The 25556-nt window shown below is 44.4% G+C and overlaps 3 protein-coding genes across 5 annotated transcripts; 2 read left to right on the forward strand and 1 right to left on the reverse strand.

Moving 5' to 3' along the window:
- Positions 1-760: 760 nt before the first annotated feature.
- On the reverse strand, positions 761-7711 carry LOC120649487. Of its 3 annotated transcripts, none has more exons than XM_039926292.1 (5): positions 7303-7711; positions 7119-7200; positions 4376-4436; positions 2338-2441; positions 761-1495 (listed from the first exon to the last, which is right to left on the reverse strand). In XM_039926292.1, exons 4-5 carry the CDS (start codon positions 2386-2388, stop codon positions 971-973), a joined length of 576 nt encoding a protein of 191 aa, XP_039782226.1. In that variant the 5' UTR covers positions 2389-2441; positions 4376-4436; positions 7119-7200; positions 7303-7711; the 3' UTR covers positions 761-970. The 3 variants fall into 3 exon arrangements, with proteins under 3 accessions (XP_039782226.1, XP_039782227.1, XP_039782228.1); XM_039926293.1 differs by having other exon boundaries at positions 7300-7711; XM_039926294.1 differs by lacking the exons at positions 7119-7200; positions 7303-7711 and adding an exon at positions 6953-7109.
- Positions 7712-8329: 618 nt separating this feature from the next.
- Positions 8330-9492, forward strand: LOC120648472 (non-specific lipid transfer protein GPI-anchored 21-like). The gene is made up of 4 exons (XM_039925246.1): positions 8330-8738; positions 8862-8888; positions 8984-9019; positions 9111-9492. The coding sequence occupies exons 1-4, from the start codon at positions 8402-8404 to the stop codon at positions 9296-9298; spliced, it is 588 nt and encodes a 195-aa protein (XP_039781180.1). The 5' UTR covers positions 8330-8401; the 3' UTR covers positions 9299-9492.
- An 8919-nt stretch (positions 9493-18411) lies between these two features.
- LOC120649488 (non-specific lipid transfer protein GPI-anchored 5-like) lies at positions 18412-19564 on the forward strand. The gene is made up of 3 exons (XM_039926296.1): positions 18412-18917; positions 19034-19099; positions 19240-19564. The coding sequence occupies exons 1-3, from the start codon at positions 18575-18577 to the stop codon at positions 19374-19376; spliced, it is 546 nt and encodes a 181-aa protein (XP_039782230.1). The 5' UTR covers positions 18412-18574; the 3' UTR covers positions 19377-19564.
- The last annotated feature ends 5992 nt before the right edge of the window (positions 19565-25556 follow it).

Below are 25556 nucleotides of genomic sequence, written 5' to 3' on the forward strand. Positions count from 1 at the left end.
TGTAGAGTTAGTGCAGGTCTAGAAATCAAACTCTGTAACCCTTGATTTATTCGTTTGGTCACTAACCATTCCTACCTGAAACAGGATCATGAACCATCAACAAGTAACTAGATCATGAACCAGCATGCATCAACATTAGCTCCGCGTGGATGCTGGCGGCTTCAACGTCGATGTTGACATAGAGTTTGTTAGTAGATAAATTCTCATACGATAGAAAAAGATACAAAGTAGATGGACACAATGACACATGATGTATATAACAAATTTGGTGCTTCTGTCATACAGTCATACTCCTTCCGATTTCTGAGTTTCTTCGTAATAAGGTTGCCCTACTACCATGTCTCATTTGACATCACTATGCGATTCAGGCTTGCAGAATTTGTCAACTGATCTGTCCTTGTGTCTTTGCTACATAACATACGTGGCTAGTACTGCACAATCATCGGTCCAAATCCTGGATTGTTTTTTGTTGTGTGGCAATGGATGGATTAAGAGGCAGGGAGCACGATGAAAGGCACATTTGCTGCTGGATCCGGACCTTTTCTTGCCTGTGTAATGTGGCTCATGAAACGAAAAATCTGAAACAAATATACTATGCAACTCTGTCGGAATCCCATTCAAATTATGATTAAAAGAGAATCCATTCTAATTCATGCAAGTTCACACCATCATCTGACTGGATCAGGCAATCTCACAGGAGTATGCAGGTCTGTGCTTCAATGCTCAGTGCCCTGCAACGGAAACTTCGTGATTCGGCAAATTAGTTGACACGTTCTCCGCATGCCTAATGAAATCCAAGATTTAATATCATACATGAACCAGGTCCATACAAACATTTGCTCCAGTTCGGAGTCACAATGCAAGCAAAAGAGAACAGATAGATAGCCATGAGAACTAAGCAAGCCTACATATAAGGCTGCAGAACGATGGCATCATGGCAGGGGCAGGACTAAGCACGACCTGTCGCTGGTCACCACCCTTCTAAATTCATCATTACTTTGTTGACATCATAGTGTGCATCGTCCGCAGTCTCACCATAGCCAGCATTGTTCATGACGGTCAGGAGGGTGGCAAACTCAGGAGCCTGGAGGCATGCCACGTTCTGGAACTGCTCCGAGACTTCATCGGTGCTGAACTTGTTCCCCATCATGATCCTGAGGAGTGTGGTGGGATCAGGCGATTCCAGGTTCAGGATGCTGTCATAGGCGACCTTGCCGATGTTTTCCTCATCATCGTTGGTCGCTACAATGGGCCAACAGAAGTCTCCGGCAGCGTTGCTGGTTGGCACCATGCTTCCATATGCAGCCTCACTGATGGCAACCTCACCTACATTGATTGTAACTGAGGGGCAAGGGATGACCTCACCAACGTTTTCCTCGTCTCTTAACGCGGCACTGAATGGCACCATGTTGCCTCCATTGGTCCCTTCCTGGTTGACATGGGTCGTGACAAAGCGCCCTTTAGTACGTCGTCGACGCTGCTTCCAGCCAACAGCCTACATTTCAAAAAAGAGAAAATAAGAAACAATTCAAGGATTATTCACATTGCTTTGAAAAAGATAGAACCTCCAACTAATACTCCTACCCAACTCTCATGATATTAACTTTTGGAAGCACTTATGGCAGGATATTACTGGAGGTCATCACTTTATCTCATGTCATTGGCAAGTCATGTCACATCTAAAAGAAAAGGGCTGATGCAAAGACAGAGTAAAACCATCAATGCGCCCAACTGTAAATTTTATAAAACAGTTAATGTCGCACGGAGACATGTGCCAACACTTGGAAGAATCAGTATGTGGTTTCTGCAATTTCAAATTCGAGTTTGTGCTAAAGTAAGCTTACATATAATAATGTACACGCATAATTGAAGTTAAGAAAACAATCTAGTTAACTTCGTTTTTATGTATTTTACATGCTACTATTTTTTTAGAACAAAGGCCACCCTGTCCCTAATTTATTAGAAAGCATTTAGAATTCTGTTGGGGTTACCAGCTATTACAAGAGCAAGTTCAACTGATCTAGCTTACATCCAGTCCAGAATGTAGCTAGACCATCTCTAAAACACCCTCTAAATAACAAAAGCTAGAGTGGATAACATATAGTTACTAAAGGTGATTACTTCATCGTTAACTTGAACCAAATGTTCATTATAAGAACTTAATAATCATCAAATATGATAAGAAAATAGGACATATTGTTTATCTGGATCAGGGAAACTATAAGGAACATGGTATTTACTCAGGAAAAAACTGTCCATTCAGAAAAGTATTGCATTATGACTGTAGTCAGTTGGCTCTGTCCTTTTCAAGACAAGAAGGTCGATGGAATAACTTACCATTGGCTGACCAACAATCATCTCAGACGAACCATTATATTTTGCGGACATATCCAATACTGCAGGAGCAAAGCGCCCAGATGCCTTTGCGATGCTCCCTGGATCTAAATGTCACAGAGCAGCTACTGTTACATTTCCATATCCATAAAATCCATCAAGAGTCCTTATTGAAAAAGAGGTGTCCTAAGGCATCAATGAATGATGAAGTAGCTGGAAACCAAAAATCCTTCCACGCACAACACAAATCCCAATAGAAGCCACGAAAGATATGTTAGCTATATGAATATATTTGATGCTTTCTGTAGAGAGTGTTTCCACTAAACCTGTATGTACTTAAGTTTCCTACAAAGTCCTACTAGGACAAAAACATTTTTTTCTCGAATACGCAGGACAGCTGCATATCATTGTGAAAGCGAATATGGCTTGGAAGATAATAGATTGATTATGGAGAGGCAAACCTCGTGTACATATATAGGCAAGGAAGTCCTAGGGTTTGGTTTATAGAAGTAATACCAATCAGGAGTTCCTTGTCTAATCCAAAACCATCTAGAATCCCCAGCAGGGGAGGCGCATGAGCTCATAGAATCAAGGAAGACAAACGACATGCCTTTCTTAGTTGGGTTGATAATGTCCAACTTTAGTTGAAGTTTCTCTTCTCCTTTCTCAGAGTTTTCTATGAGGTTTACCCCTCCTTTTTAGGTCCCCAGGGCCCTTTGTGGTTGGCGGCCTTTTGTACAGTTCTACTCTTTTTTCTTCTTATTTATATATATACCATACCACAGTGGGGGCTTCCCCCGCTGTACAGTTTTCAAAAAAAAAGAGAGGCCGGCGCAGCTACAGCCCACAGCAGAGGCCGGCCCATATACACACACACACGCTAACACATTGTATTAAGAAGAAGGAATGATCCAATTACAAAACCCACGCCTCACCTTGGATCAGAATGAGCGGTGGGGAGAAAAAACAAAAAACAAAAACTGTTACAGAAATTGACCTGATCGGGAACACTTCCCACAGCTAACTCAACTAGGTTGCTCGCCCTAGGCCCAGGGCACCAAGGCCCTTAGCACCCCCAACAATCCAGAAATGAGCAATAAGAAACAACAAAAACTGTTACAGAAACTGAAAAAAGGTAGGACCTGACCGGGAACACTTCTCACAGCTAACTCAACTAGGTTACAGAAACAGAATTCATGATTGTAGTATGTAAATGGCCAACAGTAGTATTGTCTGATCAATTATAGTCTTGCCAGTCAAAATTATTCATGATGCACAATAAGGACACTTGGATAAGGTCCTGGATTTTTCCTCATTTTTTTTTCTTGTACAAAATCACCATCATTTGGAAATGAGTACTCTTTGGAAATTCTACAGCAGTGTCTGATTAAATGCCATGCTGATGATCTATATCAATATCAGATCAGGGCCTAGTTGAAGTGCAGGAAATTCTCTAAAACAGTTCAATACTTCAATTCCTACCAGGAATGTGACTACAGGTCACTCGGAACATGGACTCGGTATATGTATGTCGGATTCGAAGCATTCACAGATCAACTAATGGATAGTAGATGCATAAAAGAAAGATAGACCTTTACCAATGAAAGTGTCCTATAATGTGTTAGATTAATGATAATTAACAGAAAAAATAAACTACATGTACTTCACAAATTCACATTACAAAGAGGCACTGATTGGGAAATCAAAGTCCACAGTGAAGGATAATAACATTTCACAGCTACTTCACATTTTTAGAACATCCAATCCAACTTTTTTACTTTATTAGCTACTGGATACAAATAGAGTAGATATTGCTGCTCACACCGTACCCGTAAAATTCCATAGTATGAATACACCACATACCACACACTAATCACTGTTTAGAAAACAAATCTCATGCAGGATTTTCGCAATCTACTATTGGGTCAGAAGTAAATCATCCCTCCCATTTTCACCCATCCATCCATCATCAGGCTATGGTCTACGTACAAAGTGCAAATATGTCTTAAAGATAGAGATACGACTATATGAGCATCCTCACCTTGATACAATGATAAGGTTAGCAGCTTCAAATCCGGCCCACGAAGCTCACCATCTTAGAGCTGCTTAATCAACAGCATGCACAAAAGAAAAAAGAAACATCATATAGTATAATAATGAAAGAATTTACGAAGAGAGAAGTGGTATGAAAAAAAGATGCATCATGGAACGTTGAACTAAGGATCATAAGGATCAGATGGAGTTTAGAAACAATAATTGAAAACACGGCCAAGCTATGCATGATGGCATGTTTGGTTCCAGCTCCAGTCATGCTGCCTCACCCAGGCAGCAAATCCAGGTGTTGGATTTCACCATTTCGGTGGCCTGCGGTAGGTGTTGTTGCCTGGGACAGGCAGCCGGCTCCAGGGTTCCAAGCAAACATGCAACGCCACAAACATCGTAACAGAAGATATCCAAGACATGGAAAAGAAGGTTAAGAAAGCAAATATCGCTACCTGTAAAGAGGCAACACAGAGATTTGGGGCGGAAGAGAATGAGGACACTGGTTTGATGCGTATATATAGCCAGTGATGGCCTAGAGTAGTAACGGTCATCTTCTCAAATAAAATCCACAACAATTTAATGCAGATTTGTTCCTTAATGCTCGAGATTCGAGAACACTATCATATCAACAGTATACGAATGGCAATATGTAGAATAGCATCATGTCATCAGTATATAAATGCAACAGGTAGAATGGTGCTGGCAAGAGAAACCACTGTACGATACGATTGACTAAATGCTGGAGGAAGAAGATACGCATACGACAAATGGAAAGTAGTAAAACAGGAATAGTAATGGCATCTAAAATCCTACTTGCACCATAGTGATAATGCTCCATTTATGGAAACTGAACATAATTGTATATGATGAAATAAGCACATGGTATGAAGTTGTTTTAATTTCCAAAACCTGAAATAAGAGTATCCGATTTTACCCTTAATTTCCAAAACCTGAAATAAGAGTATCTGATTTTACCGAGCCAAAAAGATTGGATATATTGACTGTATAAATTTCCAGTTAACTTCTCGAATATTCTTAAGTAAACTTTTGGATTGCCGTATGTAAATTTAGATAATAAAATGTGCATGCTCTGTTTAATAGTCATTGTGTCATTTACTATCGTCTAATGGCATAACATCATTCCTACTTAACTTTGGGTGTGGTACATTGGTGCTATGTGATAATGTGAGAACATTGTAGGTTATATTACAATAGAACTCGATGTTGCCACTCTGTTTCATATCTAATTAGTATTTGCAGGCAGTATATCTAATTAATTCAAAAAAGGTCAAGAAACTCCAGATATGCTTGCTATGTGAACAAGACGATCAATTGTGAGCTGGATTGTGCAATCATTAATTACAAGCCAAGTTAAAAGCAAATTCAAGTCTATTTTTCAACCCTGGTTGGCCACGCCACATGACACAATCCACCTAAGACACATCTAGCCAGTTATTTGAACATTTGTGTGTTTGAGGTTCAGTGAATCTACAAACTGCTGACTTATTTGTAGCTTGTAAGAAACCTTCGGTAACGAATTATCACTTTTGCTTAATCATTCAACTTGAAGTCATATTTTGCAATTCAAAACACATGAATGTCTATTATTTTACTGTTTATCCATCTAAAACGCTGATCTTTTTTATACGGGAAAACGTTCTAAAGGACAACTGGATTCTGGTCAGTTACAAAACATCAAAGAGTAAAATGCACCAACAGCCCTTAAACTTGCCCCGTAGATTAATTAGAATAGGGCTCATCAGATGTGACTTTATTCTTGACTCTAGTCAATAGAGGGAAAAGAGTGTACTCCTAAAATGCACATATAGATACATAAGCATGTCAAGTGTGCTGCTTGGTGTTCAAATCACTCTAACCAGCAAGTAATTACATATGTGGTTTTCTTGCATGGAGCCCGAGATATCCCCCAGCTTACTACATGCTATCACCTTAATAGACAGAACTTTTGCTAGTTCATGCTGACAAGTAATACCCTTGTCCCATTCCATCCGAGAGACACTTTTGCTGATTTCGGCATCGCTAGACCTCTTATTATCACCCTCCTCTGCTCCACTTGCAAGTTGCAACTCCTATGACCAAACCGCCAGGATCCTTTTATTGAAAAACAAACCGCCAGGATCCTCAAGCTGGTTATTTTAAACCTCTACCTCTTACCTCCGCCCCACTCCCCTCTCCGTTCAGGGCATTTCAGTCGTAACAAAATGCCAAAAATCAGGTTTCATGGTTGCAATCGAGCCTATAAGTCATCAGGAGGTCTTAAATACCAAGATATGATATAGTTTCTAAATTGCCTGTTTTCTTATGAAAGGTTGATATTACGGGTTTTCTTTGCAGAGTTGCTCATTCCTGCAGTTCTCCTTCACATGAGGTTTTCTTGACTTCAACCATGTTGGCTCTCACAGCACCCAAATTGAGACCCATTGTTTATAGGTCTGGGGATGAATTAGTGACTTTGGATATTAATATCTTTATAAGAGAGTTATTCGTTTTGTGCTGTCTAGTTATGCGTGAAAACAAAACATTTCGCCTATTCGTTGACAGCAGAGAAAATTACCCTGGTCCCCTCTCATGCTGCAGTTCCAGAACTACGGACCAGTGACTATTCAACGCAGAGGCTCAATATTGCACATCCCTTTTTCAGCTCTCAAGAGTTACAAAGAACCAATACCATGCAAATGCAACAAAATTGCAATTCAGTAAAATCTCAATTCTCCGCTAACCTGATAAAGTTCCTCCGTTACTCGAGGTAAGATCGCCATTGGTGGTGCCACTATTTCCTCCAACTATTCCATGGGAGATAGCCTGCAAGCCGGAACCCCGAAGACTCTATCACTCAACAATCTGAAACGATTCACAATGCGAGACAGACTATCGCAAATGAACTGCTCACTAGTCACTCACTACCATGAATGTCGGACCCGCATCCACCAGCCGCCTCGCCTCCTCTCCGCCGCATCCACCGCCCCTGCGCCCAGCAAACCCGATCCCCGTTCCAAGGCCATCACTCGAGAGCAAAATAGCGGCGGCGAGAAGGTGAGGAGGGCCCGACCCCTCTCCATGTCGGCTGTGATCCGCCATGCTCCTTCCGCCGCCTGACATGCGCGCGCCCCATTCACGCACACCATTCCTCGCCACCGGCCGCCGCCACCAGCGCGGCAGCCGAAGGCCCCGGCACCAGCATTAGCGGCGGAATTCGGAGCGCGAAGCCCTAGCGCAGGGTCGGCTCTCGCAGGGAGGTGGGTGGAGAGTGGAGACGGTGCGGTGCGGCTGCGCGAGCCGACGGCAGACCAAGGCGAGGCCAGCAGACTGGTGTGCTTGACGGCCATCATAATTTTGCAAAATGGCCCCTCCGGATCGCGACTATTCATCACGATCTAATTATTTGCAAATTAGGCCATAAATATTTTTTGGAACAAATTAGTCCACCAATATGGAAGCTCCAAATTTCGATCGTTTCCTTGTGTGGATTAAATCAAATATTTACAATTTACAGTCGCGATCTTTGATTCTTGTTCGTGACAGGTCCAAACTTGTTGAATTGCACACCTTGTGTCGTGGCAGGCCACGTAGTCCGGTTGCGAAGTGCCAATGAGCCCGTGTGCCTCACATGTGCCTGTGTCTGGTCAACTTCTCCTCAAATCTTTCCGTGCCGCTTCAACTTTGTTTGTAGAGTTAAAGTTTGGAAAAGTGTAGCAACTCTGCAGGTAGCTATGCGTCCTTCTCTTTCATCGATCCGTTTGGTCACGAACCATTCCTACCGGACCTAAAACAGAAGCAATTAATTAATCAACAAGTAAACTGGATGATAAACTGGCATGAGTCAACATTAGCTCGGTTCGTGCAACCAACCTGACCAGATCTTCATCTACCACTCGAAAGTCGAAACCTTCTCCGATATATGTAGCATCAAGATCGCAGGATACTGCTTCAAATCCTTTTTTTCCCTCCAAAAAACCTGCACGCGCGTCAAATTTGCTACGCACCCGAGGGCGAAGCGTACGCCATGCTGAGGCGTCACAGGATGGCGGCGGCGGCGGCGGCGGTCACGGCGCTGCTGCTGGCCGCGGCGCCGGCGTCGGGGCAGGTGGCGACGTCGTGCACGGCGTCGCTGATAACGACGTTCACGCCGTGCCTCAACTTCGTGACGGGGAGCACCAACGGCGGCGGGTCGCCGACGCAGCAGTGCTGCGGCTCGCTGGCGGAGATGGTCCGCACCGGCGCCGACTGCGCCTGCCTCATCCTCACCGGGAACGTGCCCTTCAGCCTCCCCATCAACCGCACGCTCGCCATCTCCCTCACCAGGCTCTGCGGCTCCATGTCCGTCCCGCTGCAGTGCAGAGGTTGGTTGCCATTGCAACGGACTCGCCACACTTAGCTTCCTGCACAATGAGATTCCAATCTTTCTCTAATGAACAAGATCGGTCACTGAAAGTTATCTTTTGTTTCATTTTGGTGTTCCGCAGACACGGCAACGCAAATCCCAGCTCCAGGTAATTTCATCTTCTTAGTTGAACAGGCAAATTTAAACTCAATACAGCTGTAGGTTAGCAGTGAACAGTTTAACTGAACTCTGTTGCAATTATAGGCCCTGTTGCGTTTGCTCCGGCGCTGCCACCTCTGCGTAAGGATCTCTGCTCACGCCGTGACATCAAAGATGCAAAGTTCCTTGTCTGAATTCTCACTGACAGATCTGATCAACACATTTTTGACAGCGCCGACTCCACCGGAATCTTCAGTGCCCGGCTCTCCGGTGGATCCCACGGCGACGTCTCCGGCGGCGGACTCGCCGCCGTTCCCCCAGAGGCCAGTGGTGGTGCCCAGCTCGGCATGGAGGAGTTCTCACGTGTCCATGGCCGCTGTCACCATTGTATTGTCGATAGCTGGATTCATTTTCGTTTGATTAGGATAACAGGATGTGATTTGTAGGATGAATGTGTTGTGTTTGTGTGGTTGAAGAAGGAAAATTATTACTACAAGGAGATTACTTTTCGGGGAATTGAGTTGGTAGTACAATCATAATTCTGTATATTAAAATAGTGATATATACTTCCAACTTCCAAGTCAGAATGAAATCTGTTTTTGTGCGGGAGACCATATATTTCAGTATCTTAAGAACAAAATCGCACAATATTTTTTTGAATCGAGGATAACCCCATTTCCATTACACAACGGAAATAACAAGCGTTCGAGCTGACGACGGCGGGAAGGAGATGGGGGGAGAAAAGGAGGGGAAAACAACGAGAGGGAAAAGAGTCCCAAAATAAGTCTGAGCTTCAGACCACGTAGGACCCCCGGGTTTGTCATCCCCAGAACCTAGGATTCCTAGGATAAGTTTACTTATTACCAAGGTATAAAATCGCGGGCTAAGACGTTTAGCGGAAACCCTTCCAAAAAGCTAAGAGAGCTATAGCGAAAGCTATAGCGGGGCTATCAATTTAGCGGTTTGCAAAAAAAATATGCATAATGTGGCCAATAACATCAGTAATGCAACCAATTTCAGCAAATTTTTCATAGCCATACGTCCATAATACATATAAAATTAGAAGCATCATTGGTCTAACATTCTAAAATAGACTCAACACGTCTCTTGACTGCCTAACTGTGCCCGTGATGCTTTGTCTATGGTCCACTCTAGTTATATTGATTCTTTATTTCTTTTGGCTACATCTTTAGCGGAAGTAGCGGACATTTATTATCACTAAATCCTATAAAAAACTCCTATAGCGGACATAGCGGACAAATATTGTATAGCGTAGCGGGAGATCTCTTAAAAAGCTAATAGCGGACAATAGCGAGCTATTAGCGGGCTATTTTATACCTTGCTTATTACAGCCCACAGAACACTGCAGAAGCTAGAAAGAGGACGAAATGCAACAGAAGTTTCACAGCAGTTAGGAGTGTGGATCACTCCTCATCATTCGTTGTCTCCTCTTGCGATGCCTGGGACGGAGCAGAATCGAGCAGCAACAGTGGAGAGGGGCGCCAAGGTTGCGTCGATGCCCAATGGACGTAGGAGAGAAGGGTCTTCACACCCTCCAGGATCTTGCCTTGCATCTCCTGGCCGTATAAACCTGACCAAAAGGACATAAGAGCACAAGCATACGTGATGATTTCAGTAGGGTTTTTAAGAGGTTTACTGTCGAAGCACGCCTCATTTCGACGTTTCCAGATTGCCCAACAAATGGCAGAGAGACCGAAAGTGTATATCCGGTTGCCACCGGGCAGCCATCGGCGTATCCAGTTTTTATACTGTGTCAGGGTACTAGGGATGTTGTTTGCACCTATACTGGTACCAACTATCCCCCAGGTTGCCTTGGCAACAGGACAAGTGAAGAATAAGTGTTCAATATTTTCATCAGCTGAACAGAAGAAACAGGCAGGGCTTCCCGACCAGTTTCTTTTGATCATATTATCTTTGGTTAAGATGATACCATTCTCCACAAGCCACATAAAAACTTTGATTCTTTGTGGGATTTTGGAGGACCAAATATGTGAAAAAGTTTGGCCAGAGTCGGTGGAGGTGATAATGTCATAGGCAGATTTGGTAGAAAAGTTGCCTTTCAGACCATTCTTCCAAAATATTAGGTCACGCGAGTTGTTGTAAGGGTATGAGAAAACTTCATCTATTATAGTGAGCCATGAGTCAAACAAGATCGGGGGTAGCCATCTGGAGAAGTTTAGCTGACCCCCCTTCAGCAGCACAGCGTGGATTGAGACATATTTGTCATAACAGATATCATAAAAAATAGGATGTAAGGTGCAGAGGGGTTTATCCTTCAACCATGCTTCCTCCCAAAATAGGATAGATTGACCATTGTTTACCTTTACAGATCTATTTCTCAGATAAAGATGTCTTATCTTTAATAGGTCAGTCCAGACAGGTGAGTCACTGGGTCTGTGTTTGATAGCAGCTATAGGGGATCCTTTTACATATTTGGCTTTGACAATGTTCTGCCATAGACCTTCTTCATTCTCCAGTCTCCACCACCACTTACACAGCAGGCTGATATTCATTTTTCTAATACTCTTGATTCCCAAACCCCCTTTTTTATTACTTTTGCAAACAGTCTCCCATCTAATTAGGTAATATTTTTTTCTGGGGCTATTGCCTTGCCAGAGGAATTTCCTCCTTTGTTTATCCAGAGTCTGTGTTGTTGTTTTTGGTAAGAGGTACATTGACATATGGTAAATGAATGTGCTAGATAGACTTGAGTTGATTAGAGTAATCCTACCAGCAATGGATAGGGAATTTCCCTTCCATGAGGAGAGTTTTTTTTGCATTTTTGTTCTCTAACATGGCCCAGTCCTTGACATGGAGCCTGCTTGGGTTGACAGGAACACCCAAATACCTTATTGGGAAAGTTCCAAGTTGGCAGTTGAAGATTTCAGCATACAGGTTGTGTTTCATGTCGTCTCCATGGATCGAGATGACTTCACTTTTACCAAAATTTATTTTTAGGCCAGACATTAGCTCATATAAGTAGAGAAGAAGCTTCAGATTTCTTGCCATGTCCACATCATCTTTTATGCAGATGATGGTGTCATCTGCATACTGCAATATAGCAACCCCTTTGGGGATGAGATTGTCAGGCAAACCACACAAGATATTATTTGACTGAGCCTATTGAACCATTCTTGCGAGGCAGTCAGCCACAAAGTTAAATAGGATTGGGAACAGGGGATCTCCTTGCCTGACTCCTTTGTGGCTTACAAAATAGGGTCCTTCAGTGTTGTTAAGTTTCACACAGACAGTTCCACCTGTAACCACCTTCCTGATCCAATCACACCATGTAGCACAAAAACCCCACTGTGATAGGCATTCAAACATAAAGTTCCAGTTTACTTTATCATAGGCTTTCTCGAAATCCAGTTTGAGAACAACCCCAACTTCATTTTTTTCTCTTAGTTTCATGTAGAATCTCATGTAGGGCCATAATACCATTCATTATATTCCTTCCCTTCAAGAAGGCAGATTGAGTTTTCAGAATTAGCTTGTCAGCCAAGAGTTCAAGTCTTATAGTCAGTACTTTAGTAATCCACTTATATAGGCAGTTTAGGAGGCAGATTGGCCTATATTGTTGAATTCTGGGAGCATCATGCACCTTTGGTAGAAGGGTTATGACACCATAATTCAGTCTATAAACATCAAGCTTCCCTTTGTGGAAGTCTTCAAATAGCTCCATAATGTCCCCCTTAATTATGTCCCAACATGTTTGGTAGAATTCGATGGGAATCTTGTCAGGGCCAGCTGCCTTGTTTTTCTCCATTGAGAACAAAGCAAATTTGATTTCATCTTCAGTGAAAGGACTAGATAACTTGTCATTTTCCTCCATAGACACTTTTTCTTCTGCATTCCACAAGGTTGGGTCCAGGGGGAAGGAGTTTCCTTCAGCCGGCCCAAAGAGGGTTTTATAATATTTAGTGGCATGAGCTAAAAGCTATGCATTCCCTTCAATTATTCTGCCTTCATCTTCCATTGAGATGATGAGATTCCTTCTTCTTCTCCCAGATGCCATTCTATGGAAATATTCAGTGTTCTTATCCCCCTCTCTCAGTTGCTTGTCATGAGATCTTTGTTGCCAATATATTTCCTCTTCCACATTAATCTTGAGCAATTCAGTAATCAGGTGAGCTTTGTGCATTACCTGAGTGATAGACAGTAGCCCTTCTTCTTCTTCTAATAACTCTAACTCAGATAGCTCCTCATGCATAGCTTTTTTTTTTTTTGCTTTTTGTTCACCTTGCCTGTTAAAGCCCCAGCCTTTGAAGAACTGTTTAAATCTCTTAAGTTTGATCTGTATCCTATTCAGAACAGTAGGTGCCCAACAGGGTTTATCCCAGATAGTTTGGACAATAGAAGTGAAGATCTGGTCTTTGAGCCAAACCAATTCGAATCTGAAAGGGATTTTGATTGGGGGTGGGGTGTTAAGGGTAGATAGGATAGAGGATTGTGACCAGAAACATCCCTGGGTAACTTGTATACAAAGGCATTTGGAACAAGAGATTCCCAATCTTTGCTGACTAGAATTCTGTCAAATCTTTCCAGAGTGGGATCAGCTTGATTATTAGACCAAGTGAATTTCCCCCACTCATATGGATATCTAGAAGGTCAAGTGTGGAGATGACACTGTTAAACATGTCAGTGTGCTTGTGCAGACTATTGTCCTTGTTTTTCTCGGAAAAGAATTTGATGATATTAAAGTCACCACCAACCAGATATGGGACATTGACACCATTATAGAATCTGACAAACTCTGCAAGGAACTCATTTTTGTTTTCTTCCTGAGCAGCTCCATAGATATTCAAGAAGTCCCATTTTCGCTTCAATTGCTTATCCCAAAGGTTAAGGTGGATTAGATATTTTCCTTCATGAAAGCCTCCCACATCCATCAGATCAAGGTTAACACCATTTAAGATGCCACCTGATCTGCCTCTGGATGGAATCCACTTCCAGAGGTAGGACCCCCTAGGATCAATTTTTCTTAGGGTTTTTTCTTCAATGTGCTCAACCATGGTTTCTTGGAGGCCAATGAAATGAAAGTTATGTTCCAGAATGAGATTTTGGAGGAAGGAGGAGACACCTTTTTTTATGCCCCTACAGTTCCAAATTAAGCCTTTCATGATGTTTTAGTTTATTTTTTGTTTCTTTTCGTCCTTAAGCATGGAGTTTTCCTGCTTAGAGATCTGAGAGGTTTCCTCCCAGATAGGCTTAGTCTAGCAACATGTTTCCTATTACGTTTGGTGGGAACAAGAATGAAATCATCAAATTCAGAGACGCCATCCTCGATACCATTATCAGATTCACTTTCAAGCACAGCAACTTCTTTGGATTGTGCATCTAAGGTATCTTTGGGTTGAGTATTGGTTAACATACTTCTAGCAGTTTCAAGGTCCTTTAACAAATTTAAGGAAGCAAAATCATTTTAGCAATCAACTCATCATTATCTAGAGCAGAAAAGGAGTTAGGAGGGGGACATGAGTTACCTTCCAAATTTCTTTTGTTGGATGAAATCTCCTGGGACATGCCGACACCAGTCAAAATGGTCTTTTGGATCCTTTCATATGCCCTCCTCTCTGTCCTCCGAGCCTTGATTTCCTTGCATGGGTTGACCAATTTCTCCACATTAAATTCAGGTTCAACTTGAGCTTCAGGCTGTGTCTTGTTAAGTATATCATCTGCAGCCCAATTTTCAATTTAGAGGGTAGAGAGATCCATCTGTGTGATCTTAGCAGCATCAAGGTTCTTGACCAAATTAGGTGGTTCAGCATGAATGCAGCTAGCCAGGAATATATTAGCTCCCCCCTGTGACAGTTCAGCATCAGCACCAATAGCCTTGAGCACTTCAGTTTCTTGTCACAGCTAGTGTCACTTTCAGTTTCAGAATCATTTGCTAGCAAGTCTCCACTGGGTTCATATGTAGCAGCAGGAATTGCCTCTTCCCTAGATAGTTTGTCACTGGAGCTAGATTTTTGGGGAGCATCAGGAGCGGGATCCTTGTTAAAACCTAGTTTAGAAGCAGCAGTATGCATAGCAGTATTGAGTTTACTAGGAGCAGATTTTGTCAGTTTGAATGGTGAGCCTCCAACAAGATTGGCTTTCCAACTGAAGTTGCCACACCCATCCCTGTTATTTTCATCCTGGGGTACAAGATTGCTGCAGCCAGCGTCACCAGTGCTGCCAGAGGGGGGAGTGGTTCTTAGTTTCTTGGGGCTGGGTTGTCCCTCATCACCCACATCCACCTGGGTTTGTAATTTGTCATGACTATCATCAGTAGGAGTTTCTCTTTCAAAGAAGAAGTCATATAGAAATAGTCCCAGAGAGCATTCAGCAGAAGGGGGTACAAGATCAATGTTCCTGCAGGCAATTTTCATCCTGACATAATCTCTGTTAAATCTGGTACTTTCATCAATTATCAAGGTTTTGCCAACAAGGCCACCTATTTTAGCAATTCTTCTTAAGCCTCTTTGCTCAACAGGAATCCCTTTCACCCTGAACCAGGCTTGTTACAGCTGCCCCTTTGCCCCCATATAAGAAGTCCAAGGTTCAATGGTGAATTGAGCATCCACACCTTTGATTCCCAAGGTAAAATTGTTGTAATCCGAAATCATCTTAGTAGTGGGGAATTTCATTGTGTATTTGTTGTCAGCAAGTCTTTTGGCCACCCATTTCCAATGGGTGCTGCTGACTAGTCGTTTGAACTCATTTTCAATCATTTTGACCGACAGCTCCCCTCTAACCACATTGATGAGTGCAGTTGTCCTTTCTTTAGCATTCTTGTTGTCCAAGTTCTCCTCTATATAAAAGAAGCTCTGTTTGGGGGACTTGTATAGCACAGAATTCAGGGCCATTGTTCCACAAAGGTTCCCTCTTACAATCAAGAGTAACATGATTGGCAAATCCACATAACTCAAAGAATAACTTCCTCCTACAGTCAGCAGTAGAGTGATTCTTGAGCCCGCACACTTCACATGCAACATTACCACCAAAAGATCTTGGGTTGTTCTGCTCTTTGGCTTTGACTTTATCTTGTTCCAGATTTTTTCCCGAATCAACATCTTTCCTGTGCTAGGGATATTGTGATTCAACCCTATCTCTGTTATCTGCAGCACCCTCATATTTCTGATTCCACTTTGCCCCCCCCCCATAGGGCCATCAAATTTTGCAGGTATCGATTGTTTACCTACTGCATGATCCCATGCACTGGAAGGTGGCGCCCCTGCTCCTGCAGGTCTCCAATCGCGCTCAGCATGGGCCCCTCCGTATTCTTCAGATCTCCCGCCCTCATCAGAATGGGAAGATCCACCTCCAGATCCAGCATCAACATGAAATCCACCATCACGCCGACCATCTCCACGATCGCCACGTTCCCTGTCTTCAATCCTCTGCCAGATGTTGGTACGAGCACTCGTCCTCCCGGCGCCATGACCGTCTCGACTGGATCCAAATACATCGCCATGCACTGTCTTCATTTTTCGCCTCATCTCTTTTTTTTTCATTCCTTGATCAATCGCTCCTACATTGTCTGTCCACTTTCATCTCTTATATTACAACTCCCTACATCAAAATTCTTCCCCACAGCCTCTCCTCTTTTTCAAGTCCGGACATCCTCCACATCAGCAGCCCATCCCCGGGCCTCGTTTAGCCTAGAAGTTTTTAGAAGTGAAACTATTCATAACTTTGACCACTAATTAAGGGTATTAAGTAAAGACAGTTTACAAAACCAACTCCACAACACCTGCTTTAGGAACTCTGATGAATCTAATAAGACATGTGATCGAATGATTAGAGGATGGTTACTGTAGCATCACTGTAGCCAATCATCGATTAATTACTGTTATTAGATTTGTCGTGAAAAGTTACATCCATCCATAAAGAGGTTTTTACAAATAGAATTCATTCTGGATAGGAAGATTCCCCATTCTAAAAACTCTAGAACGGGAACCAAACAGAGCCTAAACTCTATAACCGTACCCCCACTCTAGGTCGGACTATTGCATGAAACAACGTTAAACTTAAGCATGTAACAACCGATGGTTTACAAATAGAGAGTTGTCATACCAAATTGAGTCAGGAGTATGAAAAATATATGTTTTGGTATTCACTATGTGAGCTTAACCAACTATATGTGATCACTACTGAACGATCTATGAGATATAGGCCTGTTTGGGACGGCGTTGGCGATGCTTAAACGCGAAATGTGGAAATAATCCTGCCGGACGGGTTGCGTCGGATGCACGTTTGTTGAACACTCCCGTCACAAAATACGGAAGTTTGAACAGCGCAGGGAAAAATTGCGTAAGCGACGTCCGAGCCGCGTTGGCGTTTAAGCGTCACGCTTCTGCTGCTTGCGGTCCCAAACATGACCATAACTAGACTTGTGAACGACATATTTAAGTTCGAAAATTCATGCTTTTAAGTTGAGTTGACTGTCCATTATTGAGACGTCGTCCATTTAGGTGGAAATTGTATTAAAACTACGTGGATTAAAAATTCCAGAGCCCAAAAAAAATTTAAGTAAAATTTTTTTAGATCATTTTAAGTAAATCAATATTACTATTTATAAAGAACTCACTTTGTCCATAAAAAATAAATTGGTCCATTTTACAACATGGAAAATGCGCATAGTCTTGGTTGACGCATGTCTACGACTGTACGTACAGCAGACGCTGAACATTTTACTATCAGAATCAAACGCGTGAAGTCATCAGCTAAGAGGAAACAACGGGAAGATGGTAGCAAGGAAATGTTTTTTTTTTGAAGCAGTAGCAAGGAGTTGTTAATGTGACCAGGGACCAGGGTAGGTGAACAACAACAACAAAGTATGCATAGCCGTCAAGTGGTTGCTTAGCAGCCCCCTGGGATGGCCGATGGCGCAAGCCAGCACACAATCGATCAGGTCAGGGCTCAGGATCACACACGTTACGGCCCAGAAACAAAATCACATCGATCAACAACTAACAAGGCTTTCAGTACCCGTTATTAGAGCAAGTCCAGCAGGACTACTAAATGAGCTTCCATTTCTATATTTGTTTGGTGGGTGTAAAAAATTGATCTCCAGCAAGCCTTCCAAATATGCTGTCATTTTAGTAGCCCTTCCAAATTCCTCCCCCCCCCCCCAAAATTTGGTGGCTCTCTATTTGTGCTGCTAACTATGGGCCATCTATATAAGCCCAATGTACTCAGCTTGCTGGAGTGGAGGCCCATATTTGTGTGACTAAAATTTAAAAGTGAGTTTCTAAATAGACATTTGTTCACCCAAATTTAAAAGTCCTATTGGAGTTAACACGGCAAGGACCAACACCAGGTTGAAATTCCGAGCAAAAGTTTTTTTCAGCAGAGACCCCGAATCAACCACCGCCAATTCTGTAACCACTACTGCACGAATTCAAGAAAAACAAAGATTATTTGTTAACGGATTAGGAAGCTGCAGCTCACCAACGTTATTTCTTGACAGATTAGGAAGATGCAGCTCACCAAAGTTAACCAACCCGTCCAACCTCCCAAACCAATCAGTCCTATAAAAATCTCATCAGCACAAATCCAGAGAACACAAGCCCATAGATATCAGCAACCAAGCAATCAGCAGTTCTCACCACCAAATCCACGAGCTCGAGAGGCATCTGTCTCCTCTGCTCTCGCGTTAGCGAAGCCAGCACCCAGCAGCAGAGAAGCATAATGGCGGCGGCAAGAGCCGGAGCGTTGGCCGTGGCGTGCCTCGTGGCCGCCATGGCGGCGGCGGCGCTGCTGCTGGCCTCGCCGGCGTCGGCGCAGTCCGGGTGCACGACCACGCTGATCAGCCTGTACCCGTGCCTGAACTACATCAGCGGCAACGTGTCGACGCCGCCGTCGTCGTGCTGCTCGCAGCTCGCCAGCGTCGTGCAGTCCAACCCGCAGTGCCTCTGCGCCGCGCTCAGCGGCGACTCCTCGTCCCTCGGCGGCGTCACCATCGACAAGACGCGCGCGCTCGCGCTCCCACAGGCCTGCAACGTCAAGACCCCGCCGGCGAGCAAGTGCAACCGTGAGTGCTCGACCAATGCAAACCCACACCACGCCGGCCGGTGCAGTGCAGAGCTGCCGGTTCTTGCGTGGCTCAATCAAACTACTCTAACTGATCTCGTTGCTTTTCCTTTGCAGCTGCCAGCGGTGGCAACGCTCCGGGCGCGGCGACCACGCCGTCGACCGGCGTGCCAGCGACCGCAGGTAAAGACAACCACCATCTCCCATTCCGTTGCTTCTGCATCCTTCTTTTTTTTTTCTTTCCGCGCCTTAGCCTTCGTTCGCGGAGCTGCTGCCACACCCCCACGGCTTGTTTCTTACATCACGGCCGGGAACCCATGCAGGGACCAGCGGCGGCGGATCGAAGGCGACGCCGACGGCGCCGAACCTGACATCCGGCGGCGCGTCGATCCGGGGGGCGGTGAGCCTGGCGCTCGCATTCGCGGCTGTCGCCGTCTACGCGGCCGCCTCGGCCGTGTGAGCATCATCTCGGCTCAGCTGGAGCATGTTTCCCTCGGCGTTTGGAGATTCACAGCCGTTCATGATGTGTTTGTGTTATTGTTGTACCGTGAATTGGCTGATCATGGCATTGAGTTTTGGGCATCACATTTGTAATATTGGTTATATCTAGTTATCGCAGTAAAGAATATTGTTCGTGGTTTTATTTTGGAAATCGCTCGTAAGCTGATGTTCTTCTCCCTCCCTTTCAAATTATAATTCGTTTGACTATTTTGATTTTAAATTTGACCACTCGTCTTATTCAAAAATTTATGCAAAATATTATTTTTTGTCGTGTCTTGCTTTATTAATAAAAATTCTTCAAAACTGACTTAAATTTGACCATATTGGTATAATTTTTTTAAAAATAAGATGAGTGATCAAATTTAGAGTTAAAAAGTAAAACAAATTTTAATTTGGAACCGATAGAGTAGATGTAAAGTTTTGCGTCTGCATTACCTTACCGGCATCGAGTTATCGAGGTTTTTCTATTTAAATGGTGCCAAATTCGCTCTTCACCCTGTGTCCTTAATAGAAATCTACTACTACCTAAAAGGAAGTGAGCCTACCTCTTCCGTGGTTCTGTCTTCTTCGTGGTTCTGCCCACCGCTAAAAAAAACGGCCTCCCCGTCATCCTCCTTTCCTTGCTCCGTCCGCTACAGATCCGCTTGGCTCGGGACGGTTCCTCCCCCCGCGCTCCTACCGCTCGGCGTCCCCGCCCCGCCCCAGCTCGCCTCCTCTCCGTCGCGACACACCTGCCCTCTCGGCCGGGAGGCGGAGGTCCTCCGCGGCGAGCGCCCCGCCCCAGTCCGCCACCTCTCCATCGCCTCACACTTGCCTCCCGGCCGGGAGGCGGAGGTCCTCCGCGGCGAGCGCCCCGCCCCAACCTGCCTCCTCACCGTCGCGACACACCTACCCCGGTCATGTCGACCCGTGGCCGCGGTGGCGCCTGCACCCCTGGCCGGCGGCTCTCTTGTGCCTGCGTCCCTGGCCGGCGGCCCCCTAGCGCCTGTGCATCTATCGAGCCTGAGTGGGCCGCAGCCACTTGCATCAGATCTATCTCCTGATTCAAATCTCCTCTCTGTCAAGCTTCTTGTCCCGTGGCTTGAATCCATGTCTGCTTGTCCCTGCAGCACCATCTCGCCCTTTTCCCTGCAGCGAAGAGGAGGTGGCCGCACTAGAGCAGATGGCGTCATCTTCGACCTAAAGACTTCCCTATTTACCAATAACTGTTGTAGTGCGGAGGTGCCGCACAACATCTCTCCCTCCTCTCTGTATTCTGCTCCTTCTTTTCCCCTTAACGGAAGCTGAAGTTTGTATCAGGTATTCTTCCTCCTATCTGTATTGTTCATCTTGATCTTCTGTTGTTTAGTTGACCAATTATGCTCATTCACGTTATGGAGTACGATTTACCATTGCTCTGTAGTTTATTACAATCCAAATAGTACATCATTCCAAGTAAAAAGTAAAAACTGATAAACATAAAAGGCCAAGCAAACCTACTGTTTTTTAGTTTAAGCAAAGCTACCGGTGCTAGACAAATGAATTGAGTTTTGACTGGAGAATATGCAATAGATTGTTTTTTTCCTAGCTGCTGAGCATACCGGTTTTAGATCGAGTTTGACTGCCAGATAAAGTTATGTGTACTTGGAGAATATAGAACATACCAGTTTCTTATTGAGTTTTAAGGCTTGTTAATATAATACTATCACTGATATATTTGTTAACATAGGTGACTTGTTTTAGTATGATCATGTACATATCTTTCATGTGAGAGTTCCATACCTTAAACATTGCAGAGGTGTGCATTCATATGTGAGTTTGTTAATCTCTAAATATGTAAGTGAGTTGGATCTGTTCATGCCTGAATATACCATGTTGGTAACCTTTTTGCCTGAATGCTTGTCGTGATCCAGTCATATGCTTGCATGATGTCTAAATATTCGTGCCGCACATATAATACTTCAGGCGGTTGCACAATGGTATAGTTGCAAGAAAATTAATAAAGTTCAATTGTATCATGGTTTAATTAGTAAAAATAGAAAAACTTTCACTTTCCAGCTCAGCAGTAACTTCTTGCTGATTAAACTAATCGGGCCAACTATTGTTGTATGTCAGGATGGGATTCTGCATATGTTTTCTTATTGGTTCATATCCCCTGGGTTATGCTATTTTGCCTGCAAAATGTTAGCTGAGTGCTTACATTTGCCTTGGGCGGACCTTTGGAAAATTGAAGAACCACTGAGCTCAGTAGGTGAGACAAATTCCCTCTCTTCATTTTTGTTTTGTCATATAAAACAATAGTCAGCTTCTCTGAGTTGTGACCTCATGCAGTGGAGGCTGCCATCGAGTTCTTGGAAAAGGCGGCCGATGCGTACTACTCCAATCACACTATCTATTAATGATGGAACAGTTCGCTCATGGTAGCGTGCAGGCAAGGTGCAATGCTGCTGAATGGTGGCGTGGACTCCTCTTGTGGACATGCGGCTGGAGCTTGGAGCTATGGAGAGGATATAGAGAGAGAGAGAGGGTGTGCATGGAGAAGAAAAGAAATGGTAAATTACTTGTTAAGTGAGTCCTACATAATTTTCTATATCTGCATATGAGCTTTGATCTCCATGTCAGTCGGCCGTTGGACATGGTCTAACTGAACCTAGGATACATTCTCCGGCTCCTCTTTGACTGGCAACTATTAACTGAACCCAAGATGGAGCAGGAATAAATGGCCCTCGGAGCAGAGCAGCCGGCTGCTTCTCCAGTTCGTCACAGAGCCTCCAGATTGACTGGATTCCAGGCATGCCCTCCAGCCATTCGATGGAATACCTAACGATAATATTCAATTAACATCTTTGCCCTGTAGGTGGTCTCCACACTGACATTTTATTCAATAATGAATAATATTCAATTAACATCTTTGCCACAATATCGAGTGATGATTCAAGGTGGAGCTGATTTGGAAATAACAATGTTGTTGATGTTGTCACAGAGGTGGACCACAATTTAAAATCAGTTCAAATGTTGGTTGCAACTGAGGTCGAGCAACATACACGTAAGCACGCTGGCTTTCCCCACTTGAATTGAAAAAAATGTTTTACTAACATATACTTTTGCTTAATAGAGGGGGAACCAGGAAAGGCCGATGTTGGAGAGGCATTGCTCGATGCTGTCACAGCACCATCTCAATATGGACATTCAAATGGAAGGAAAATTTACTCTGTGGATGTGTTTGTGTAATCAATATAATAACTTTGTCCTTTGTATGAAACATCTATTCTCAATTTGGACTATGGATCATGTGTGTTTGGTGTACGTCTGAAATTTACCCGTGGCGTTAGCACGGGCATCTTACACATTTCTACTTGAAATATATGGCTGCAATGAACGTTCATATCCCCGGGTGGAATGAAGATTATATACCAGTGGAAGTTCACGCATGAAAAGAATATTGTTCAAGATGACGAGCGAGGGTAACTTACTATAAAATACTAAATAATTTTTATTTACTCTATACAATATGATTGAAAGGAATGTTGTCATAGGTATTCCACGGGCCATCTGGTTCTGCAGTATATGTCTGCGTGGAAAAGTACGCTAAGCACGGTAATTTATAAGGTGTGTATACTATTTTGTGCAAAAAAATATTTCGTGATCTTTAATAATTATCTCTATCAATCACATATGAGGTTGTCTGCAGGATGCTCGCACCATGCGTCAAAACCTCATCATCGATCTGTTGACGTCGGACTTGAATTCTTATAAAAGTTTACTTCCTACGGACGTAAAAAATTATCTTAGCCGCATCGTAGGAAGAGATATAAAATAGAATATAGTGTACATTTGTTTGAATATTCAGTTGACCTTGGTGACAATGGTGAATATTTGTTGGCATATTTGCAATTTTTTATAATTGAATCTTTAGCTCAGACTGTTGGTATCCAGTTGGATATTTGATTTGCCTTATAATTTGTTCTTGTATACTCTTTTCTGCGTTAAGAAAATCAACTCCCGTAGCAACGCACGGGCATTCAACTAGTTTCATTATAATATTAATGATAATACAATATTAAACAATCATAGGTCCAGGCCAAAGTGGATAAGGCCTGCTCCGATCCGGCCCAATATTATAGCCTGGCTTCAACTATGGGCTGCAACCTTAACGTTTGTCCATGTGCATGTGGTTCCCATTTTTCTTTTTACTAAATGAATGCCCGTGCATTGCAACGGGGTAAAAAATTATATATGTATGAGCTATATATTCATGTGATGCTACCAAGAATCAACTCAACCAAAACCACTTGGTTCAAATTTATGGTGATCTCTATCTTTGTCACAGGGTCATACATCAGCTATGCTTGTATTCATGTAAATAGAAATGTGTAAATTACATGTCCGCTCGAAATTATTTTTTTTATCATTTGACATTGAACAAATCAATTTGCTCAAACTAACAAGATGAACAAATAATTTAATTTTATCTCTGCAATGAGGACACATGAGGATATATCTGAGGGGGATGGAGCCGATCTGATTGGAGGCGGTGCATATGCATGCGGACCAAATAGCAAAACTTAGAAACTAATAAATTGTAGACAAACATATTTGAATCTAAAATTGAACAACTATATGTCCTACGGACACAAGCCAAACATGAATACAGGATGGCAAGATAAATCCTCATGTTTCAGAGGGAATGAACAAATTCAGATGGTGACAACCGATGGGGAAAACGTGAAAGGAAAACTCACCAGATCACGCCCAAAGGCGTCGTCCTTCGTACCATGAGAAACCAAGGAGACCATGGACCTTCTAGGAGAAATTTGAATCCATGGAATCTGCCGTGGGGATGGGATCCGACATTAGCACTTGTCGAGGACTACAACGGCAGAACAGGATGCAACCACCCACCTCCGGCTCGTCGGCCGCCACCACCTACCCTCGGCGGGTGCTGCTCGACCACATCTGCAAGGAGAAGTCCGCGGTGACTGACCGCAGCTCCTCCGGCCACCACATCGGCGTCTCCCTCCACCTGGCGGCGCCACCGGCGGTGTCGTTCGTAACTTCGTATGCGTCCACTTCCCTCGCGGCGTTTCCCCCAACGGAGCCGGCGGCGCCGTCGCCGCCGCCCATGGCGACTCCATCCTCATCCAGATCTGGTTCCAACAAGGATCCCTCAACAGGAAGGACGACTACTTCGTGTACAACGCTGGTGCCGCCGATCCGCGGCCACGGCTGCCGTCGCTGACGCTGCTCCCGGCGAACTGTCTCGCCGAGCAGGAGCGGGAAAGCGCCGGCCTTCGTAGGGAAAGCACCGGCCTCCTGCGCCGCGGGGAGGACGAATTTGTGGTGGCGGATCGCAAGTTAGAGGCGGCGGCGAGCGGCGGCGTTCCTTCTCCAAGCGCCGTCTAGAGTTAGAACCAGGCTAGGAGAGGGAAGCGGACGCGAGCGCGAGCAACAGACTAAAATGCAAGGCGTCTGATTAACTGAGCGGCGACCTAGACTAATCACACGGCTGAAAATCTTTTGCGGAACTACGACGGTGGGGGACGTTCTTTGTTTTAGTAGTAGAAATTAAAGGAAATCACTGTGGCAGACGCCCGCCTACACGTCAGTAGTATCCGAAGTGCTGCGCATGCAGTGCACGCGTGCGTTCCGGGAATGGCACGCATACACGCAACGCTCGCCGGCTCTCTCGCTTCAGCTGATCGAGCTCCCATGCATGGCAAACGACGGAGCGTGCGTGTGCTGCACTGTGTAGGCATGCATGCAGGCGGATCGGAGGAGTGCGCGGCTTGTGGTGGTGGGCAAACGGGCGCATTGAAAGCGCTGCGGTCGCGCGTTGACCTTGCCTACACACACGTAGCCGGCCGACGACTGTAGCCGTGCCGTGTGGCGTGCAAGCCTCGTACGCACGCGCAGCCCCATGCGTGCGCGCACGTACGTACTAGTAGGAGCCATCAGCCGGATACTGCAGCGCGCGTCTGTGCACGTGCCGCCGCGCGCGCCCGGAGTTTCATTTACTCCCTCCTGCCGGGCGCCCGAGACGTGCCGTGCTCGGGTGGGACTGCCACGGATTGGCATGGCGCGCGGCGGCCGCCCGGTACGTGCCTACACCAACTGCGGATGGGTGTCGACGGCCCGGGAACTTTAACGTTTCTTTCTTTCT

This window comes from Panicum virgatum, chromosome 9K (genome assembly GCF_016808335.1).
Source record: "Panicum virgatum strain AP13 chromosome 9K, P.virgatum_v5, whole genome shotgun sequence".
Lineage (NCBI taxonomy): Eukaryota > Viridiplantae > Streptophyta > Magnoliopsida > Poales > Poaceae > Panicum > Panicum virgatum.